The sequence below is a fragment of the Meriones unguiculatus genome, chromosome 1 (genome assembly GCF_030254825.1).
Source record: "Meriones unguiculatus strain TT.TT164.6M chromosome 1, Bangor_MerUng_6.1, whole genome shotgun sequence".
Lineage (NCBI taxonomy): Eukaryota > Metazoa > Chordata > Mammalia > Rodentia > Muridae > Meriones > Meriones unguiculatus.
The window spans coordinates 4,262,780-4,286,027 of NC_083349.1; the positions used below are offsets into that span (position 1 = coordinate 4,262,780).

General features: G+C 52.4%; 1 protein-coding gene across 1 annotated transcript; it reads left to right on the forward strand.

Annotated features, from left to right (window-relative positions):
• Window positions 1-771: 771 nt before the first annotated feature.
• On the forward strand, window positions 772-22,968 carry Kash5 (KASH domain containing 5). Its single transcript, XM_021633909.2, has 20 exons — window positions 772-958; window positions 4,248-4,385; window positions 7,830-7,934; window positions 8,306-8,492; window positions 8,860-8,924; window positions 10,091-10,157; window positions 10,374-10,535; window positions 10,910-11,027; window positions 11,277-11,327; window positions 16,113-16,190; window positions 16,460-16,516; window positions 16,767-16,826; window positions 17,254-17,318; window positions 17,475-17,562; window positions 17,964-18,074; window positions 19,759-19,817; window positions 21,237-21,285; window positions 22,322-22,386; window positions 22,467-22,583; window positions 22,683-22,968. The coding sequence occupies exons 2-20, from the start codon at window positions 4,343-4,345 to the stop codon at window positions 22,822-22,824; spliced, it is 1,689 nt and encodes a 562-aa protein (XP_021489584.2). The 5' UTR covers window positions 772-958; window positions 4,248-4,342; the 3' UTR covers window positions 22,825-22,968.
• The last annotated feature ends 280 nt before the right edge of the window (window positions 22,969-23,248 follow it).

Consider the following 23,248-nt stretch of genomic DNA (forward strand, 5'->3'; position numbering starts at 1 on the left):
GTCCCTGCCTCCTGTGTGCTGACCACGCCCGACTTAACAAAGCAATGTTAAACACCTGGCCATGTCCTTAGTGCCCGTTCTGCAGAGCGCATACAGAAATGAAGCCTGAGAGTGGCATTCACAACTAGACTTTACTACGTGCTGGACCCTAAACAGAGTAAGCAGATGGAGACGAGATGGAAAGTACAAGAGGATCACGTTTTCTGAAGTAACAAATGGATGAGAGGTTGTAGTCTTCTGTTCCAAATATCACTGCGAGTCAGTTTGATCACCCACTCCCTCTCTACTGCCACTTAAAAATAAAATAAAAAATAAAGCTGTATGTCCCTCCTTCCTCATGAATGAGAAAGTTTGAGTAGCTTAGAGTAGCTCAGGGTGATTGCTTCAAGTCAGCTGCCAACCTCAATAAATAAGAAAGTAAATAAATGATTGTTTGGAAAAGCAGCTTGGGTACAGATTAATGCCACATGGCACAGAGCGGAAGTGAGGCTGGACAAGGCTATGCTTCATTGTGACGGTGACAGGCGGGCCAGACCCAAAAGACAGTGACTTGACAAAAAGAGAGGGGTGAGCAGAGGGTTCTTCCGTTGAACTCTACCCCGCTTGGGCCTATTTCGCCAAGCCGATGGGAAGGATCCTGTACTACAGGAGAGCTCAGCAGATAACCAAGCACCATCACCGCTAGCTCCACCTGTGAGCATGCGCTCAATCCTCTGGTCAAGGCGAGCCTCTCGGGAAGTTCTACGCATGCGCGACCGCAGGGTTCAGGGTAAGGGGAGCGGTTGGCGCCTTCCACCCGGTGTGCGCTTGCGTGGAGACAAAAGCCCGCGAGGGGCGGGACTTGAAGGAGGCCCGCTCATTTGCGTTTTTGGCGGGAGAAGTGCGAGCGAGCACGCCTCTCCTGTGCTGTCCTCAACCGCCGTTCGTCGCTGGTTTCCCTCAGCTGTGTCCCGACCAGGTACGCCTGCCTGTGGCGGCTTCCGTGGCAGGGCCCCAGAAACACCGCCTGCCGTCCAGAACGCCCCGAGTTCTGACCAAGCCCCCGGAGCGCGTGAAGGAGCCCTCGGGAAGTTTAGTCTTGGTTGAAGCAGGGTCTCTGGCGCAGCCTCGGCTGTGGGAACCTGTTCGCCTGGCCTGAACGCCAGAGCCGCTGCCTCCCGGCGGGTATGACAGGCTGGTGCGCCACCAGGCCCTGCTCCCTCGGGAAGCTTTAGTGGCGACTTTGGAAATCCTGTCGGAATCTTGAAACTTCGGGTGGCTTTTTGTTGCTTGTTTTGTGGTTTTTTTGTTTGTTTGTTTGAGACAAGCTCCCGCGTCGCCCAGGCCGGCCACGAACTTGTGACCCTCCTGTCTCAGTTTTAGGATTAAAGCTCTCCCAGCCACAATCTTCCAGAACGTTAGAAACCTAACGTTAGGTTTGGTTTTGGTTTTGTAGGTGGGGCAGGTATTTGGTTTTGATACAGGGTTTCTCTGTAGCCTTGACTGTCCTGCCTGGAATTAGCTGGCTGTGAACTCACCTGCCTCTACCTCCTGAGTGCTGGCTTTAAAGCTGTACACCACCACCTCCTAGCTTACTGTTTTGGTTTGTGTGTGTATTTTTTATGTTTTCCTGGCATGTGTGTATGCATACCAGGTATGTGCCTGTAGAGACCAGAAGAGGGTGTTGTATGCCCTGGTACTAAAATTACAGATGGTTGAGAGCTGCTGTCTGGGTGGAGGGAATCTAATGTGGTTCCGTCTGGAAGAGTAAGCTGCCAGACCTCTTAACCACTAAGCCCCTCTGGGGGCCCTCTAGGGCCTCGTTAAATTGCTCAGGTGTACTCAAAACTTGGGTCCTGCTGCCTCGGCCTTGAGAGTGCTTGGCATCACAGGTGTAGATCACCATGCCATCAACTAGAATCTTTGAGATATCCCCTCAGATTTCTCAAACCTGTGAGAGGCTTTTCTTATAAAATCCTGGTGGAGATTCTGTATTCAAGTTCTAATTGATACTCTAGAAATCTGAACTGAAGCCCCTATAAGTTCTACTGAGGACCCTGAAATCTAGTGACACCCCAGAAATGCAGCTCTTGAATTTTAGTTCGGGGACCTACCCATGTCCAAGGCCCCTCAGACACCCACAAGCAACCTGGTGTCCTTCGTTCCTCAAAAGTTTGTCCAAGTTCAAGAGATCCTTTCCCCTTGTCCCTTTCCTCCCTCTGTGTTCCTGAAAGAGTCTCTGAAAATATCTCTCCTCCCGGGTGCCTTGCCTTCTAAAAGCAGCTGGGGTGGACAGCAGGAGGATGACCACTAGCTGAAGACCAGCCTGGTTTACACAAGAGGCCCACTGAAGCTACAGCTACATAATGAGATCCTGTCTCCAAAAGCCAAATAATAATGTCTCCAGAAAACGTGCAGCTGATGGAATACAGACAAAGCAAGCAGTGCCGGTTGCATTTCATGAGAAAAGGAGAGTCAGGCCGGTGGAAACTCAAACCCTCTATCTCTTGGCCCAGGTGCCCTCTCAGCCTCGGGTGCACTATTGCCTCGCCCCTGGAGGAGTTACTGATCATGCCTCCTTTTCTCTTGAACGGGACTTGTTTTGGCTGACATGGTTGTAAGAGAGGCAAGACAGCACTGTCAGGGTGCAGAGGAGGGAGTCCCTGTGACCATAACCGCCTGTGAGAACAAGCCCACAGATACGAACAGGCCTCAGGAGCTGGGGAACCAGGGAGCAGCAAGCCTAAGACGATTCTGAGTCCCAGGGCCACAGAGAGTAAGGGATGAGGAGATCGCTGATGGTGGTTAAGAGAACTTGCTGTGTGTCAGCTTGATGACACATGCCTCTAATCCCAGCACTATGAAGCAGGTAGAATCCTGAGTTCTTGGCCAGTCAGGGCTACACAGAGTGTCTGGAAAAGAAAGAGAAAAAAATATTGAAATACTGAAACACTTACTACTCTTGCAAATGACCCAGTTTTGATTCCCAGAACACACAGGGCAGCTCACAACCATCTCTAACTCCAGTTCCAGGGGATCTGATGCCCTCTTCTGGCCTCCATGGGCACCAGAGACACATGCAGACAAAGAATTCACATAAAATAAAAATAAACCTTAAAAAAAAAAAAAAAAGCAAGGAAGCAGTCCTGATGGTACACATTCCTGCTGAGACAAAGAGATCACAAATCAAGGTGAGCCTGGCCATCTTAGGGCTAGGGTGTAGCTCAGCAACAGAGCACCTGTCTAGAATTCATACTGGGGACTGGGGTGCGGTCGGCAGTAGAGCAGTAACCTAGACTCCGCCAGCGAGAGATGGACGGTATGGCTCTGTGATAAAAGTGACTGAAGGTGGGGCTAGAGAGATGGCTCAGTGGTTAAGAGCACTGTCTGTTCTTCCAAAGGTCTTGAGTTCAATTCCCAGCAACCATGGTGGTGGCTCACAGCCATCTATACTAGGATCTGATGCCCTCTCTGTCATGCAGGTGTACATGCAGAAAGAACAATCATACATAAATAAATCTTTTTTAAAAAAGTGATTGGAAGCAAAGGAGAGCAAGGCTGAAAGTGCTCAAAGACCAGCAGTCCAAACACAGTATCAAATGGTCTACCTCCTAGCAATAAGGAAGAATGTTCAGCTTGGCATTCGGCTCCAGGTGGAGTGAGAGATGTTTCTAGAGAACAGGAGGTAGGAAGAAAGAGTCCCAGACAGAGACCATATGAAACAGCAGTCCAGCTTACAAAATAGCATGCAGGTCAGAGTTGCTAGAAGACAAAGCATGATGTGGGGAGAGAAAGCAGCTGGCCCAGGCCACACTGTGCTTCTGTTGCTAGACCTAAACAGGCTCTGACCCAAGGAAGTCATGACCAGGCAGGTCAAAACTGCAGCCTGTGGGGATGGACCAGAACCTGGGAGGAAGCTGGGACATGGCCCACACAGAACAAGGTGGGCCTTAGGTAGGGCTGTGAGGAAGAAGAGCACAAGGTGGACAGGAGTGGCAATTTGATAGGTTATGGGGAAGAGAGGTAGCCGAAAGCCCCAGGGGCAGCAGTTGACCCCACCCTCTTCCCTTCCACTTTGATCTTGCTGCCTGCTCTTTAGTCCTCAGGTTGCCATCCCACACCTCAAATCCATAAAAACAGGTTGGAGTTGGGATGGGGATGGCAAACAGGTTCTAAGAACCCTGAGGGCCTGTGGCAGAGATGGAACAGTTGAGTCTAGACCAAGCATGGCTAGTCTGAGGAAGCCATCTCTCTGCTTGTCCTTCTAGGAGCTATCTGGGCAGCCTGCCCCTTTGCCAACCCTCCTAGCAGTGGAAGGAAACTGAGAGCTTCGCCAGCAGCTGTAGAGCAGCAGGAGTGGCCCATGGACCTGCCAGAGGGCGAGGCTCGTGGTCCCACTGCACAAAGTAGGTGTCTGCCTGGAAGAGGAAGAGGGATCTGTGGGTCAGGCTGGGAACAGGAGAGATGTTTGGGTGGGCAAAAAGTGTTAGTTGTGTGCTGGCCACATGTCTGTCCCCATCTCTGGAGGGTTGTTTGGGACACAGGGCTCTACACGGTGTACATCCACCTCTTACTTTGGGTAAAACAGGTGCCTTGTCGCCTCTGTCCCTCCTGCTGCACTTCTCTTCCCAACACTGGCATCTGTCTACCACCTGCTTAGTCTAAGACTCCCCTGGGGTATGGAGAATGTGATCCACTCTTGTATGTGTGTCTGTATGTGTACAAATACACACGCACAGTGTGAGAAGTGGAACCCAGGGTTTTGTGTGTGCAAGGCAGCCAGTCACTGCTGAGGTGTGTCCCTATCTCTGGGTTTTGGTTTTGTTTTTGAGATGGTCTGGCTTTGAACTCTCACTCCTAGCTCAGCCTTCTGAGTGCTGACACTGCATATGTGTGCTCAGCCATGCTCAGCTCACATGTATAACTTTAATTTTTGTTTTGTGAGACAGGGTTTCTCTGTGTAGCCTTGGCTGTCTTGAACTTGGTCCTTTTAATTTTTTAAAAGAAACAAGATGGCTGGGCTGCGGTGGCACACAGCCTAATCCAGCACTTGGGAGGCAGAGGCAGGCATATCTCTGAGTTTAAGGCCAGCCTGGTCTACAGAGTGAGTTCCAGGACAGCCAGGGCGACACAGAGAAATCCTGTCTCAAAAGAGAGAGAGAAAATGTGATGAGGAGCTCACGCCTGTAGCCCTGGAACTGGGGGCTGAGGCACAAAGATAGAAAGTTCAAGGTCAAATCAAGCAGGTGATGCAAGTGCCATTAGCTGCTTTTATTTAACAGACTCTGTTTTCTGCTGAGTTATCCTGTGTTTTCAGACATCTTTAAGAACTAGTATGTGCTTTACACTAACAGACACTTTGTTCCAGCTTGGCCTGCTCAATTGCAAGAGCAGCCAGCCTCTGCCCACTTATACTGCTGCCCCAAAGCAACGCCTGCTTCATCTTGGGCAGATGCAGACACGTGGGTGTGGGAGCCAGCATACATAGTTTGGGGAGGAAGGTGTTGGCTCACTGCCCCTCTCCTACGGGCCAGCCTCTGCCTCTGTGTTCCTCACTCCTGTTTTGTTCCTGTCTATCTCTGTCTCTCTTTCCTCCACTGTCCCAGACTCTTTCTCTGTCTCCATCTCCAGACAGTGTGCTAACAGAGCCAGTCTGATAGGGTAGGAAGTTCCTGCCTTTACATAGGTATTTACAGTCAATGCAAGAACACCCTGTCTTCCAGGCTCCTGAATGTTCACAGGTGGTCCTGCAGCTTTGATTTAAAGCTGAGCTCTGCACCCCAGCCTCAGGGCTAACCTCTGCAAATAAGGTTTTACCGGCAGCATGCCAAGATTAGAGAAGGAAGGCTGGCTTGGGGGATGACTGCCAGCTAAACCTCACCTGCACCAGCAGAGGGCGTGCGGCCATCAGGAACTATGACCATAGCCAGGTCAATTCCTGAGACTGCAAAAGGAAAAGGAAGAATACACCCACATGGAAAAGCAAGGGCTGAAAGACAGGGATGGCAAAGGAGAGAGAAGACGCTTGGAACAGAGTGACAAGGTGGAAGATGGGAGAAAACTGGATTGAGGGACACAGGACAGGGCTGGACATGTGAGAAAGTTGGGGTGAAAATGGGAAGAAAAGTCCAGAAGGAAAGTAGAGCCAGGCTGTGGTAACAATCACCTTTAATCCAGCACTCAGAGGCAGAGGCAGGCAGATCTCTCAGTTCAAGGGCAGCCTGATCTACACAGTGACAGGACAGCTAGGGCTACACAGAAAAACCCTGTCTTGAAAAAAAAATAAAGCAAGAAAAAAAAAGGGTAGAGGAGAGGCAGAGCTGGGACATGAAGAAGGAAGGAGAGGGCAGAGAGTGTCTTTCTTCAGGATCTTGGGAAGGGACTATGTAGCAGTGGCCTAACAAGCCACAGCACAAAGTCCTCCCCTATAACACAAGAGGATGGAGGTTGTCGGGCTGAAGGCCACCTCCCTAACTAGCCTGGGTCCTGAATGTTCTCCTGGGAGCCATAAAGGTCCAAGTCAAAGTGGGGTCAAGAGCCCTTGGAAGTGTCCAGGTGAGAAGGGGACTCTGCTGAAGGCAGCCGTGGCAGCTTCTGATGCCTCTGCCTCCTTAGCTGTAGGAACAGCAGTTGCATGGTTCCAAGGCCCTTTAAGTGCCTGTAGTTACGTGCCAAGCGGAGGCCCATCCACACTTCTTCCCATTTTTCCCTAGGACGGAGGTAGCTTTCCTAAGGATACTGCTGAAGCTCAGAAGTTGAGAGCCGAGCTTGCTTGAAGGGGGGTGAGGTGGGGGAACAAGGACATGACAGGTTGCTTCGCTCTAGCCCCAGCTCAGACTCTAACCCCGCAGCCACATGCAGCAGCACTGGTCTCAGCAGGCCAGCCAGTGAGGGGTATGAAAGCCGCCTCCAGCTTGGAGAAACTTTGTTTACTGTCTGCTGTATTCATGCAGTGTGAATATAGCTGCAGGCCAGCAGACCCTGGAAGACAGGCACACACACATACATATGCGAACACATAAATGGTCTGCATTTGCACATATATGCACATCATACATATCTATAGACAGAATGCACATATATACTACATACTGCACATATCACACACACCTGAACATATCACACACACACACAAATGCATGCAAGTACATCTTCACATATGCAGGCAGAGCAACCCTCTCAGTCCTCTTGAGGGGGATTTTATTGGCATGAAAACAGAGCTCCCATAGAATAAGCTTGCCACAGACATGCTGTGGAGCGCTGACTCAGGGGAGTCTGGCGGGAGGCTCAGCTCCTAAGCAGTTCCCTGCCAGCCCTGCTTAGACAGCCCCATCCCTCCTCTTCATCCTGGTACTGGCTCTGACTGAGCTCCTCCAGTGATGACGCCATGCTGAGGATGTGGAGAGGAGAGACTTGGTCCCTGGGGCAAGTGGAAGAAGGGCTATGGCTGGTGGGATCGATGCAGGCTGCCCACGCCTTATCGGATTGTTCCTGGCTCCTCAGCCACCTTCATCCTGGCTCGTCCTTGCTTTCCTCAAGCCTAGTCCCCCCTGCCCATAAGCTGGGAGGCTGCAGAAGGGAGGAGGTGAGGGTCATCTCAGAGCTCATTAACAGCTTCTGAGCCCACTTGGATACAAAATAGTAGATAGACAGAGAGAGATGGGACCTACTTAAGGGCAGTGACTCAAAAACTCTCATGTTGTCATCTTACTGGAAGCCGCCTGCTTTCCCTCACCAGTCCCAACCACAGGTAGCTCTGAATAAATTTTCCCCCAACTCAGCAGAGCCTGGCATTAGGCATCTAGATCCTGTGTGTCTCCTCATATAGGGTGGGTCCTCTTTCTCTACAGTGTACCTCTGGGAGCAGCCTGAGGAAGTGAATTCTGAACCACTGCTCAGCCTAGAAGAACAAATCCTTAACTCCACATTCGAAGCCTGTGACCCTCACAAGACAGGTGGGGGCTGGGGAGCCACAGGGAGGGCTGGGCTATCTATGGCTTTCCTTTGGAGGGTCCTACAGGAGTAGAGTAATGACACGAGGAAGGGGCTAGAGTGGGAAGGGCTTGGGGCCCTGGTAGGTAGTTAGCCTCTGGCCTGCAGTAGGCAGCAGGCAGCAGTAGGTACTTCCCTGGCTCCTCATCCTCTCTGGTCCATTCTGAGATGGACTGGAAAACTTGACTCAGGGGAGGAACTTGCCTCAGGTGACTCTGCATGCTATAGGGTGGGCATGTCTTCAACCCATTGATGACAGACACTATTCCCAAGCCATGTCCTTGTCCCACTGGCCATTGCCGAGTCTGGTCCTCCCCACCATGCTCTGTCCCAGGCACTGTCTCTGTGGCCCACCTCCTGGCCTATCTGGAGGCTGTGACAGGACAAGGCCCCCAGGATGTACGCCTCCAAACACTGGCCCAAAGCTTGGACCCTTACGGGGAGGGTGCTGGAGCCACTGTGGAATTGGACACCTTTCTGGTGGTCATGCGGGACTGGATTGCTGCCTGTCAGCTGCAGGGGTAAGTCCTTACACCACTAGCCTCTCAGGGGGAAGTGTTTCTTCAAAACTGATCTGCAGCCAATACCAGTAAGGCCCAGGAACCCCGAGTGGCTGGCTTGAGACTAAGGAAAGACATGTGAAAAGATACGGAGGGGTAAAGGTGTCTGGGGACCAGATGCCTTGGATGATGGTGCAGGGGTCCAAGTAGAACTAGAAGGGAGTAGAAAGGGCTACCCTTCACAGCCCAGGCCCTGCCATCTGGCCTCACCCTTCTCCCATAGAGCCACTCTCACCCAGCTGCCCTCCCTTCATCCCTCAGACCCCTGCAGGCACAGGTCACAGGTCTGGTGGCTGCAGGGGACCTGAGCCTCTTGCCTTTGATACAGGGGATTAGAGCAGACAGAGGAGACCGCCTTCGGGGGAGCCCTGGCTTCTCCACACCTGCCATCTGGTGAGACTATTTATAGAAGGAGATGGGTGGCAGGGGTCAGCGGGGGTTAGTAGGGACTTCTCATCTACCCGCTCCACACAGCAAGGGCTAAAGAGAACTGGGGCCTTTGCTCGCTCTGCAGCTGTGGTGGCTTTCTGGTGCCTCTAGGACAGTCCCCTCATCTTAGATTTTGGGGTCAGGCTTTCTATCCCTCCCAGCTCTAGCCCTAGTATAAAGGAGAACAACCTTCTTGCTCTCCAGCTGAGGGGCCCTGGGGCACCTACACTGTTGAAATCTTCACGTGGCACAGGGCAGTCTTGGCCTGCCAGGCTCCCCCGCTTCATGTTCCATCCACCATCCCCCGCCTCTTACACCCACTTTCCTTTCTTTTCGAGCAGGCATCTGCTCAGCTGTGTCCAAGCCCTATGCTGGGGTGTTGGGTACCCAGGACCTTACATCTCAGAGGTGTACTGCTGAAAAGTGGTCTTACAGAAATGCAGCTCTCTTGGCATTCTCTTTGTTTTTTTTTGTTGTTTTTGTTTTTTTTTGTTTTTGTTTTTTTGAGACAAGGTCTCTCTATATAGCCCTGGCTGTCCTGAAACTCACTATGTAGACTGAGCTGGCCTTGAACTCTCAGAGATCACCCTGATTGCTGGGATTAAAGGCGTGTGCCACCATTCTTTTGGCATTCTTTTGAACCTTAAGGCATCTTCAGTCTTGGGGGCCAGGGAGGACTTTGAACAGCTGGGGTGGGCCAGCTCTAAGTCTCATAGGGAAAGAGAGAAAGGAGCTGAGGCAAAGGCTGGGGAGTACCCAGGGAGACAGAAAGGTAGAGTGAGGACAGATGCGGTGGAGCTTACAGTCAAACTGGCTGAACTCCAACCAATGGCAGGTGACTGTTAAGTGAGGAGGGCCTGAGGCACCATAGACTTGGAGAAAGCTGGGAACAGGAGAGGAGTGGGCTTGGGGCAGTGGAGGTATCCCTGGTGACTGGTTCTGAAGACCAGGCTGAGCTCCAGGTAGACATGAGCAAGCAGCCTACGTAATAAGAGTAAATTCAGCCCTGGGAAACCCAGAGCTATGTAATTAACTGGTAGGCTAGTCCTAGGACAACCCCAGGGTCCTTGGACATCCCAGCATTTAAAACCACCAGAAAGTTCAACCTCCTTTTATCTGTCTCTTTCTAGCATGCCCAGAAGCTGAGGAGCCAGCCAACTTAGAGAGCTTTGGAGGAGAAGACCCCAGGCCTGAGGGGTGCCTGTCCTTTCCACCCCCTCCCCATTCCATTTTCTTCAGCCTCTCTGGGTGTGGGAGTTGGGAGACTGTCTTTGCCTCAAGAGAGCCTTGGAGTTTCATTGTGATTTGTCCTCAGAGGAGCCCTTTTCCTAGCTTCAGCAACTACACCACCTAGGAAGCTGGGGGGAGTGGGAGCAGGAGCAAAATTGGTGACCAGGCCCTTGCTGCCCTCAGGCCTGCCACGGCTGAGCTGTTGAGCAGCCTGGAGGATCTAGAGCTCAGCAACCGGCGCCTGGCTGGTGAAAACGCCAAGCTGCAGCGCAGTGTGGAGACTGCAGAGGAGAGTTCTGCCCGCCTAGGGGAGGAGATCGCAGCCCTGCGCAGGCAGCTGCGAAGGTGAGTGCCTATGCCTTCTTTGCTGACCCCACCTCTGGCGTCAAGGAGCCTGGGGCTCAGGTACAGGCACTCCACCACCCAACCCCTCTCTTCTGTCTCCCTCTGCCTGGGTCTTGTCTCCTGGCCTTTGGGTCAGTTGTGCTCTCTTTCTCTGTCCTCTGCCCACTTTCTTTCTTTGCTGTATGGCCCCATGCTCCCTTCCTCACGTGAAAAGTGAACACTATCTCCACCCCACACTGCACCTCCTTGTCCCTTGCTCTCTGTTCCCTGTGCCCTTTGGCCTACCTGTGTCTGGTTGCAGTTGCCCCTCATAGTCTAGGATATTTTATTCTGCTTCTCTGCCTGCCTCCTCTCACATCTGTGCCACCTTTCAGTACCCAGCAGGCCCTGCAGGTGGCCAAGGCCTTGGATGAGGAGCTAGAGGACCTGAAGACTTTGGCCAAGAGCCTGGAAGAGCAGAATCGGAGCCTGATTGCCCAGGCCCGGCATACAGTGAGTGCTGTTGGGGCACGTTTGGCTGCAGAGAAAGGACAGCAGTGAAGGGGCAAAGGTTACCAGGCTTCCAGCTCCTCCTCCCCCCACACTCCCCAGGCCTACCTGTCATCCCTCATGATAAGAGGAGGTCAGAAGCCCTCCTCTGCCCAGCTCTTCAGCGATAGAGACTCTGACTGCATTCCTGGGTCAGGGAGGGTGATAGGCAGGGACTGGAACCAATCCTATCCTCTCTTTGGGGTGGACTAGGAGAAGGAGCAGCAGCACTTGGTGGCTGAGGTGGAGACGCTACAGGAGGAGGTGAGCTGAGGCTGCCCATCGTCAAGAGTTCCTGCTCCTGTCCTGCGACCAAAGGGCCCCAGCATCCCTCTGGCTGTGATTGGCCCTGGCCAGTTCTTCCCTTGTCTGTGTCATGATGCCCTCACCATCAGGGCGTCAAGCCAGTGGCCTCACCTTGTGTCTTAAACCAGAAGACACTTAGAAAGTCCCTAACTCAAGGTAGGATATGTAGGGTGTGCACAGTAAAATTCAGCAAGACTGGTTCCATGCCTTCATCCCAGTATTCAGGAATTTGAAGCAAGAAGATTTTGAGTGCAAGGCCAGCCTGGGCTATATAACAAGACTATTTGAAAGAAAATGTCAGAATCGTTGTTTATATCAGTACGTTGTTCATGGTTTGCTCCCTGGCAATGCAAATGAAGCTGCAAAAACTTATGAAACATTTTTTTAGCCTAGATATTGAAGTCACCTCCATGAGCATGACAGCCACCTTTATGGGTGTGACTTCCTTTCATTTCTAAGCTTTTGTTTCTGCTTTTCATTTTGGTGGTACTGGAGGTGGAGCTCTGGCCTTGGGCATGTTGGGCAAGCAGCCACCAGGCCTGGGTGTTGTCCAGAAGCCAGCAGGAGCCTGCATGGTCAGGTTGTGGAAAGGGTGAAGTGCTGGTGCTTACCTGAGGGCCAGCCCCTACAACTCAGATCTGTAAAGTCTCTGTTCACTCTGAACTGTTGTCCACATTGAAATCCATGAAAGTTAAATAATACCGCTTTTGTCCCTCTTGCCCCAAGGTGGCAGATCAGTTGCAGGTCCATGAGGGGGCTCACATCCCAGGCAGCATTGCTCCTTGCTTTACACTCATCTTCTGCTGTCCTATCAGATGGACACCCTTTGTTCCTTCTACTTAGCCCTCATGGGGAGGCCATAATTGCCTTCAAATCTGGGCTCTGCCCTGGCTCCACCTGCTGACAGCTGTCGCTCTCCCGGGCTTTGGCTCCCTTCCTGGGAAGGCACCTGTGTGGCCTACCTCTGTTGCTGGGAGCTGGGAGGGGGCGCACTCAGATTCCCAGGTGTCCCTACTTCTAAGGCTCCCCTCCTGGCCAGCTAGGCTCCGGGCCTTGGAGCCAGTCTCTGGCTCTTGAGCCCGGCTCACAGTTCCCTGCCTCATGGACCTCTGCCCTGTCTGCCCTGGGCTCTTTACTGAATTCTAAGTTTCTCCTCTTCACTGTTGTATGGCTCCCTCGTGAACAGTTATCCTCCTTCCAGGACAGTGGGAGCCCCAGGGCAGGATGCCTGCTGCTTCAAGCCTTCAGTCAGGTATAATATTTTGCAGAATTTTTTTTTTTTCTGTGTAGCCCTGGCTGTCCTGGAACTCACTATGTAGACCAGGCTAGCCTTGAACTCACAGAAAACCACCTGCCTCTGCCTCCTAAGTGCTGAAATTAAAGGCATGTGCCACCATGCCCCCAGTCCTCAGAACATTGTTTTAAGAATTTATTTTATGTCTATGAGTGCTTTGCTTGTATAAATGTCTGTGCACAATGTGAGTGCCTAGTGCCTGTGGACACCAGAAGAGGGTGTTGGATCCACTGGAACAGATGGTTGTGAGCCACCGTGTGGGAGCTGGCACAAAACCTGGAAGAGCACCCAGTGCTGTTAACCAATGAGCATCTCCAGCCCTCAGAACATCTTTAAGAATGAAGGAGATTGCCGGGCTATGGTGACACACACCTTTAATCCCAGCACTGGGGTGGCAGAGGCAGGTGAATCTCTTTGAGGCCTGCCTGGTCTACAGAGCTAGGTCCAGGACAGCCAGGGCTACACAGAGAAACCCTGTCTGAAAACAAACAGAAGAATGAAGGAAATCTAATCCCTGCATTTGGGAGGCGGAGTCAGAGGCATGCAGATCTCTATGAGTTCAAAGCTAGCCTGATCTAAATAGTGAGTTCCAGGACAACTGGGATTATGTAGAGTCAGTCAGTCTCTCTCTCACTCTCTCACTTTCTCTCTCTCTCTCTCTCTCTCTCTCTCTCTCACACACACACACACACACACACACACACACAAAGGAGGAGGAGCCCCCAGGCACCCAGGTGTGGTGGCTGTAAGGCTTTCAGCACAAGTAGGCTACAACATGCTGGCTCCAGGGGAACATGGGCCAGTTCTGCCCAAAGCAGAACTGGATGGTCCGGTGGCTTGGTGGCTTTTTCTCTTAAGTGAGAGTATGCTGAGAATGAAACTCAGAGTTTTGCATGTGTTGGACAAGCAACGCTGAGCCACATCCCCAGTCCTAGGTTTTTGTAACAGGGTCTCTCACTGTATAGGATGGCTTCAAACTCAAAAGCACACAAATTCCTCTGTACCCAGTCCCTCACCAGCATTTTTTTTTTCCTCTTGTGGCGTCATAGTCACAGATGGCTCAAGGCAGGTGGGGAGGCACCAGCGCCCCCTCCACGCAGACACTCCTGCTTCTCTCTGTCATTTCAACAGCAGTCTCCACCATATCATTGGCTGGGGAGGATCCCTTAACCACAGCTGCAAGGGAGCCTGGAGGATGCCTCACCTTCAGCTTGGAATGAAGACAGCCAGTCAGGAGGGATTGGGACAGCTGTTCCTATAGCAGCCAGGTTTTCTTGTCATTGCCTCCAGAGTATGTCATGCAGACAGAGGAGGCAGCCCTGTGAACAAGCCACCAGCACCCCTGCCTCCTACCCCAGGCCCTGTGCCCTGCAGAGGGATCTCTAGGCTTGCTAGCTCAAACAGAGCTGGAGCTATTCTCAGCCCCTTGCTGGCCTGCAGCAGCTGCCCACTGAGATCTAGAGGTTGAGATCTCAGGTTACAGCGAGGCCTGGTGGAGTAATGGGACACTCGGTCTCCTAAGGTCTGGCCGCTGGCTGAATCCCAAGGACCCACAGCGGGTACTACTGCAGGAGGCTGCAGGTGCTGAGATGGCTTTTGGGTCCCACCAGGTAGACAGGTGTTGACACAGCACTCCCAGCTGTCCTTCCTCCGTCCTTCACCCAGCAGCCCAAGCTGCTGAGATGAGTGACGCACTGATGACCTGAATCAGGGACGAGGCTGGAGACCAGAAGAGCTGGCCTCTGTGTCCTGGGCTCTGGAGAAGGATGTGGCTAGCCAGACTTCAGGGGCTTGGGACCTTGGACTTTGTCATATTCTTTTCTTTGTTTTTCAAAACAGGGTTCCTCTATACTGAATTGCCTTTTTTTTTTTTTTAATTTTGTTTTTTCGTCTGATTTGGTTATTTGTTTTGGTTTGGTTCTTGTTATGTAGCCTAGGCTGGCCTGATACTCAAAGCAGTCGTCCTCCCTCAGCTTTCCTAGTGCTGAGGTGATAGGTGTGTTTCCTCGCACCCAGCTTTGGGCCATTTTATTCTTAGGTCCAACTGGGCAGCTGTTGTGGATGCCTTCTCCTGACCTCACAGCTTCTCTTTGGAAGGCTCAGCCCAGGCACTACCTCCTTACCAAGCCCCGTGGCTACCCCACTGCCCAGCTGGACCTCATCAGTGATCTTTGAGCTTAGCGTTATCTGCTTCTCCCTTGTCTCCATTTCTGGCCCCTGTGCACCTTGTGCCTAGAGTGCCACCACTTCTCACATGCCTTTTGTCATCCAGGCTTTCATCAGCCCCCTAGAAGAGGCTGAGTGTTAGCAGTGGGACTGGGCATCACACAGGGTGGCCTTCCAAGAGTCTTGGCCCTCTAGTCAGTTTCTTCTGTACAGCTGAGGGGAGGATGCTGTTAATGGCTATCCAGCCACACAGCGTTCTCTTACAGAACAGTGTAATATGGACAGTGCCTCTACCCACCTGCTTGCAGGGAGGGAGAAGGACAAACTGTGCTGGACCACAGGGGTCCAGCCCTGGGGCATGGTGTCCACCACAAGCTGACTATGGTCTCCACAAGAAAACTGGTTGATTTTGTTGCCGATTCTGTAATTATAAACTTGCTAAAAGAAAGAAGTTGTTATGAGTAGGTAAACAATGGGGTTGCTCCAGGGGACAACCTGACTGAGTTAGACTTAAGCAAGAGATATGGAGAAAAAAAGAAACCAAAGTATAATTATTGCAGCTGGGCATGAGAATTAGGTGTGGTGGCCCATACCTGCTGAAGCAGGAGGCTCACAAGTTCAAAGCTAGCCTAAGCTATGTATTGAGACTGTGTATGTGTGTTCTGGGTTCACTACAGTTTTGTATGTTAGGAAATCTGAATTTTTTTTAATTATAATTCTGTAAATGTTTGTCTCTTTTTTTATTTCGAGACAGGGTTTCTCTGTGTAGTCTTGGCTGTCCTGGATTCACTTTGTAGACCAGGCTGGCCTCAAACTCACAGAGATCCACCTGCCTCTGCATCCCTGAGTGCTGGGATTTCTGGCATGTGCCACTGCACCCAGCTTCATCTCTAATATTTCTATCTGATGCATGCTAAGCACTTCAGACTGCTCTAAATGTCTGTAGTCATTCACATTCACTGGCATGTGTTAGCATGAGTGAGAGCTGTGTGATCTGGAGCAAACTACTCAACCCCTCTGTGCCTGAGTTGCCTTTATTTTTAAAAATGGAAAAGAAATAAATGCAAAGTACTTGCAAGTTATTATTCACTCATTTAACACACAGGGCCCTGGGAAATCCTGTTATCACCTTAACATAGTGGGGAAACCACCTCTGGAGAAATACCAGCTGAGATCCCAGCAGGGTGGCGGGAGAATTAAAGGGCTGACCAAGGTACACACATGGCAATTAGCTGTTAGCATCAGCGAGGCTGGTTAGTGAGTATGGCTGTTCCCCACTCCAGAATGGGAAGCTGCTAGCAGAGCGAGATGGAGTGAAGAGGCGGAGTGAGGAGCTGGCCACAGAGAAAGATGCTTTGAAGGTGCAGCGTTTGTCTAAGGCCTGAGGACTGCTCACCTCCCCGCACCCAAGTCAGCACTGCAAGCTGCTAAGAATCCGCAGGCTGCAGGGCTGCCTAGACAGCTCAGCTGGAGCCCCCTTCAGAGCAGCTGACATCCATGGATGTCACTGGAGGCTGAAGGGAGACCTGGCTGGGAGGGAAGGGGTGGGCTACACAGTAGGAGGGTAAGGAGAGATGTGGGAGGCTGGTGGGAGGCCCATGAAGAGATGGATAGGTTCCTTCCTTGGCAGCGGCAGCTCTGTGAGTGTGAACAACTCATTTGCCAGCGTGAAGCAGTCCTCTCAGAGGTGAGAGACAGGGAGGGGACAGACCTGCCCTTAGCATGCCTTCCTAGTCCCTACCTTGTGTAACAGGAGCCCACCCAGTTTTGGGGCCTGGCCAAACAACCCAGACTGGCCTGAGGGATTCCCCCAGGTCACAGTGGCCTGCAAGGTCCAGGCTTTCCCAGCCTTCCTCCCTCCCAACCCCCCCCTCCCGCAGCCTCATGTCTTGGGGGACTGAGTCCTGGCTCAAGTGGCTTTGTGTCCTCTACTCCAGCGTACCCGCCATGCAGAGAGTCTGGCCCAGACCTTGGAGGAGTACAGAGCCACCACCCAGGTAACAAGGGCCCATTGAACCTTTTCGACCCATCTTTATGGGGTCTTTGCATCTGCTGCTTTCCCTCCCCATGAGACCACTGCATCTCTCTGCCCCTTCCTTCCTCATTCTGCATCCTTGTCCTCTACTAGTTATATTTTCTGTGGGTGTCTTTCCCACAGCACTCACCTCTGTGGGAGCTCCTGTCTCCCCCTGGGTAGAGTCTGTCTGGGTGGCTCCATCCTGTTTTCTGTGAGTCTGCCTACCTTAGAAGTGTGCCCCCTGCATTTGTGATATTCCTGTCAGTGCCTTATGCTCTGGGCTTCTTCTGTGCTCTCTTAGTCTGACTTGCTGACATTGCTTCTTCATCCCGATCCATTGGTTGTATGTGTCTGGGAAGAAGAGTACTTTGGGCTCCACCAGTGCCCATGTTCTGCTCTCCTTGCAGGAACTAAGGCAAGAAATCTCAAGCCTGGAGGAGCAGTTGAGTCAGAGCCAGGAGCACCCGGAGGAGTGAGTGAATAGTCAGGAGGGGGGACAGGGATGGGTCACAAGGGAGGGGAGGATCAAGTGGATGGTCAGGCATGAAAGGGGCAGGAGGGGGCTGGGCCACAGGGTGAAGGCTGCAGACTTTATCCCAAAAGGTAGGTCTCCCCTCTGTGTGGCCAGGCTGCTGGAAGGAGCTGAGGCAAGAAGAGTGCACTGGGTCATGGCACTGCCTCCAACACTAGACTTGGAGATCCAGGCTATCCGGCAGGTAGGCTCTGCTTCCATGGAACATTCTGGAGGACACCAAGGCAAAAACTCTCCATATGTCCTTGTGCAGACCCTCAATTCTGGCCCACAGTCCTAGCGGTCTGGGTGCTTGATACTTGGTGACTCCAACTCACACTGTGGCCAGAGCAGCACCCCCCAGTCACCTGCCCTTCTCCATCTTGCTCTGCCTCAGACCCAGCCTGAAAACTCCTCTGTGGCCATGTTCCTTAACATCATCTCCCACCATCTATGGTCCCATCACTAATTTCCTCTGTCTCTTCCATGCCTTCCCAGCCTCTTTCCACCTGTCAGCCCCACACCTGCGCCCTCCTCCACCTGTGTTGTGCCTTGGCTCCACCTTACTCTGGCCCTTCCAGGTTCAGATACAGCTTCTTCTTTCAGGAGCAGGACACAACAGGTACTGGCCTCTCCAGTCCTCTTTGTGGAGTGTGGCAGTGGGAGGAAGCTAAGGCTGAGCCGCATGAGGAGGCTGAAGACCCTGCTAGAGAACAGGTGAGCACAGAGAAACTCTGAGCCACAGGAGTCCAGGGGCTCCCAAGAGTCTCTAGGGATCCCACTGACCCTCTCTGACTCTGTGCTGTGTCATCTGCTCATTGAGTTTACAGAGAGCCTGCTGCATGCTGGGTATGCAGCTCCAATCAACAGGACACACCCTTGCCCTGAAGGGACAGGCAATCTCAAGCAGCCCTATAGAAAACCTCCTGGCTGCCCGTTTTTACAGTCGTGCATCCTGTGAAAGACATAGTGTCTGTAAGAAAAGATGCGTGGCAGTGGTGGCATGTGCCTGCGATCCCAGCACTCTGGCCAGCCTAGTCTACAGAATGAGTTCAGCATAACCAGGGAAACCCTGGCTCGAAGAGGAAAGAGAGAGAAAGAGAGAGAAAGTAAAGAAAGAATGAAAGAAAGGAAAGCCTAGCACTGAAGTGAATCTGAATCTGAGTTGCACAGAGAGAGAGACCCTGTCTCCAAAAAGAAGGGTGTGGGAGCGACCAGCAGGAAAGCAAACTTAACAGCGTAGCAATATCGTGAGACCCCTTTCCCTGAGAATGCAACCCAAGGTCTGTACTATGCTAGGCAAGTGGAACAAAAGCCCTGTGTACCACTGTGCTGGCCCTGTAGACAGCCGAGTCACCCAAGACAGAAGAACCCCAAATGGGCCAGTCAGTTCAGGTGGCCATTCGCCTGGATCAGAAAGGGTGTCTGTTTGAGGTGGGAGGCAGCAAAGGGAAAGTGACCTTGTCTTAGGACCTGAGAAGCTTGGGACATAAAACCACACAATGTTCTAAGGATCCAAAGGTGACTTGGGTGAGGAGGTGACCTGGTGAAGGGCTGTGAGCAAGGACGGACAGTGTAGGAGGGCAGTGCCGAGAAGGGACGTAGGAGAAGATGTTAGGTTTATAGGTGAGGTGAAATCCTGTAGGACATCCAGGGGCTCGCAGAGCTCCCAGGCGAAAAGCCTGGAGGTCACTGATTGTTAGGAATGGAATGTAGTGACTCTCACTGCAATTCTAGGACTGGGAAGGCTGAAGCAGGAGGTTTGCCATGAGTTTGAAGCCAACCCAAGGTACTGAGTTAGACCCTACTTTAAAAAAAAAAAAAAAGAAGAAGAAGAAAAGAAAGTAGAAAGTGTGGGCTAGGTGTCCACAATTCTATCCCAGCTCCAGAAAGTGGAAACAGCAGGATAGGAGTCAAGGTTAGCGTCATCCTCTGCAACACATTGGTTTCACACCAGCCTGGGCTACAAGAGACTATCTCAAAACACAGTAACAATAACAAAAAGGCCAGGTTAATAGAGGTGACAGCTGAGGTCACAGGCACAAAGACGTCTCTGGAGAATGGGCTGTGCAGAGGGGCAGGAGCCTTCCAGAGGCCCCCAGAAGGAAGAAGGGAGAAAGTGCTGAGCCCCCTCTTGGCACAGGCTGGTGGACCAGGACCTCCTGGGAACATTGATCTCTGGTACTCAGAAGGAGTTAAATAGTCACCAGTGTCCATAGCATATCTGGCTCTCCTGGGTGCTGAGAGGGAGCCCCAGGGAAAGTTTAGCAGCTTGTCTACCTGGAAGCCATCCCCGTCAGTCTGGACCCCAGGTAGAGGGATCCTTGCTGGAGCTGGGTCACAAGCCCAGAGAGGGTTTCTGTGCAAAGAGCTGAGGACACCAAACCTTCATGTTCTGCAGAGAAACTTGCAGAGAGAGGCAGTACATGCTCTAGAAGGAAGCCGAACACTGCCCTGGAGGTAAGGAGCAGGCTGACAGTCCTCCCTCTGGCACAGGTGATGTGGTCCTGACTGTTAGAGGACAGGGACTGGCGGCACCGTGCAGGGGTCACACACCCTTCCTTCCCGTTCCTCCGTCAGAACCCTGGGCCTGCCCTCAGCCCATTCTAGCCCTGGCAATTCCAAGAGGAGTTGGGCACCTGGACCCCAGGGAAGCTTTCAGGAGCTCTGTGGGCACCCCAAAGACCAGGCTGTCTTTCCAGGTGTCACCCTTCAGGGAGCCACAGGTGCAGGAAAAAGATTGATGGGGACCTTTTTGGAGGCTCCAGAACCAGTCTTGGGCACTGTTGCCTTGAGGTGCTGGTGTGAGCCTCCATGGGTCCTCAGAATCCCACTCTGTGACTGATGGGGGTGTGTTTTGAGCCTTACTCAGGCTTTGAGTAAGGATGGAAATCGCTAGATGTCTGGTCACAGCGCCCTCAGCTTCCTGTGGTGCCCCCCTCCTCCAGACTCCTGCTGCCACAGCTAATGAGGCCCCTACACAACCTCTAATTGGACTTGTCTGGGCAGAGCTGAGATTGGGCTGGCTCAGGGCTCTGAACAGTGTGACCTCCTCCTACGTCATCAGGATGGAGGAAAGAAGGGACTTACGCCTTCTGGTTGGGACTGCAAAAACACATTTCCAGGGGGGTGCCTAGCCCACTTCCCTCTAGGAAGCAGAAGGCAGGGGATGACAAACACTGGGGCCCAAGATGGGCTGGGGTTTGACCTCAAGGTGGGATATGGGGACTCAAAAGCCTACAACCCAAGGGAGCATTTCAGGGGATTGCACAGCAGTGTTTAGTGGGACTGGGCTGTGTGCCTGAGGCTGCTGGCTTGATGGCAGCTGCAAGATTAGAACCCTGATCCTCAATGAGGCATAGGCTGGTGACAGGGGCACCTGGCTCGCTGTGGAGCCACCAGCCTCTGAAGCTTGATGCCAGGGCCTCCCTGAAACATAGGTTGGGCGTGGGAGGCATGATGTTTGGCACACCCAGAGTAGTGACTTGGACATAGGGGAGCCCAAATAGTGAGGTTCCAGTGCTGGGAGAAGGGAGCTGGATATCCAGTGTCTAACAAGACTTGAAAGACCAAGGCTGAAAAATGGCATAGCACCCCCAACAGGGGTGCCTAGAGTTCATACACCCTTGGTATCTGGTATGGTGGTAAAGCAGGGAGCCTTGGTTCTCTCTGGGGATCACTAGAAGGGGACAATTTGGAAGGCCTAGGTCAAGGGCTTCTGAGCCTTTTGGGGATCATAAACTCCAAGATTCTATTTTTTCTTAATATCTGAAAAGCATACGCAGCAGGGGCCATCAAGCTGAGTTGTACTGTATCTGTAGCTTCCAGCTGGAAAAGATAAGTAGGGGAGTTAGGGTTTACAGTTACCGTTTGCTGTAGGTTGTCCAGAAGACAGGAAGAAGAGGAAGAAGATGAGAGCTGGGTCCAGGTAGGCAATCCCTAACACCCTTCCTATCTTCAGAAGCTGAGGAACTAACCCCAGCTCTTTCCCACAGCTTTGACTCCTCAGGAACAGACAGAAAAATCATTTTGTCAGGAGATAACAAGGCCCTCGCTGCAGCTAATGAGAGGCAGGGGTGGAAAGGGGGAGGCTGGAGGCAGTTGACAGCCAGGATGTTCCCCAGAGACCCCAGCCACATATGTACAGGCGGCAGTCGCCACACTCACAGATGTGGCTACACACCAACTGCATCACAGACTCCCACTCAGCAAGGAACTGGTGGCCTCAGTGATCTGGCCATACTGCTTGGGTCTGGACTCCTTTACCCTTCTCTGTGGCAGGATAAGGTGGAGGTCTCAGCCCAGCTCTTGTTAAGAGAAGGTAAAGGAACTTAAGAGATGAGTCTAGGGTCTGCAGAGGAATGTAGGGGAGGCTCTGGAGTCCTCACCTGCCTTGTCACTCAGGCCCTTCATTGAGGAAGCGCAGCCCTTCTCTCTGCTCTCAGTTCAGGGCTGGGCAATGTGGGTTCAAGACCTGGCAGTTGGGAGTGCCATGCTAGTTGGCTTATCATTGTTGATTGGTTTATCATTGTATTTGGAGCAGATATGTGCATAGGAAGACCCTGACTGACAAATAGGTGTCCCTTCCAGAGAAATAGGAGGGGTGACAGGCTAGCAGAGCCTTCAGAATTGGCTGGCATTGGGAGACAGCTAAACTACAGCATGTGTGCCCCAGCACAAGGACAGGCACCTCTAAATCTTTGCCCTAGGGGCTAGAAGCATACACAATCAGTTGGCAGGGAAAGAGAAGTGCTAAAATGCTCTCACCATTATTGACTACTGTGTAGGCACTGTTCTAGCCCCGCTGTCTTTCCTCACTCACTCACATTCAGTCAGCCCTGTGAAGGGAAGACTGCCCTCATCTCTGGCCCAAGGACATGTGGCCTCTCTAGTCTGCATCCAAGTGCTGACCAAGGACTCTGCAAATTGAGTGAGTGGGTGTGTCCTGTCCTTTCTCTACCCAGGCTGACCCCTCCAGCCCTCTGGGAACCCCTCACCATGAACTTGGTCCAGGAAGCTTTTCTGAGAGGTAAAGGGACACATGGGAACTGGAAAGGGACTTAGGACAGACCAAACCTAACAATAATGCCCTTCCCATCTGCCTTCCAGTTGCCAAGTCATGCCAGAGGTGCAACAAGCCCTCGTGCCTGTGGTGAGAGAATTGGTGCCTGTTGAGAGGTCCCACACCCACCACTGTCTGCGCCCCCAGTACTCCCCGGGGATCAGGTGTGCTCTTTAGATGTCCCCAGAAGTGGGTGGGCATGCCACAGGTTTTGAGCCCGATTTATCTGGGGCCACCTTCAGCCTCTCCTGCCTCCCCTCCAGAATCAGCCAGTACCCACTGGTCCCCACACCCATGTTGGGCCTGCTGCTGCTGCTGCTGCTCTCCATCCTGCTGCTTAGCCAGTCCCCAACGCCCACCTGGCCGCACCTGCAGCTCTATTACCTACAGCCTCCACCAGTGTGAGGCACCTTCCCAGCAGACAGCCTACCCTGTGCCGCCACTGTACCTTCTGCTGTCACTGACTCAGGGCGCGGGAGGCCACATCCCCAAGTTGTTTTATGTGACCATAACCTCTTCTGGCCTTCTCCTGTTTCTAAACAATAGCGAATCACGCGGTAATGACTTCTGCACAGGATGATTTCCTCACCAAACAAGTTTGGGGGAGGAGGGCAACTGGGCCTCAGCTGAGTTAAGAGGGGACCCAAGGCCCCTAGGCTTTCTCCATCTGCTTGCTGTCCCTGAGATGTGTCTGTGTGGCAGACTCTTTGCTGCAGGGTGGGGGTGGGTAGACCAGGACTGGCAAACGAGAGGCTTCTCTGACAGTTCCTCAGTGGCAACTCCACAAAACACAGCTTGCAGCCTGTGAGCTCTGGAATTACCAGGCTGC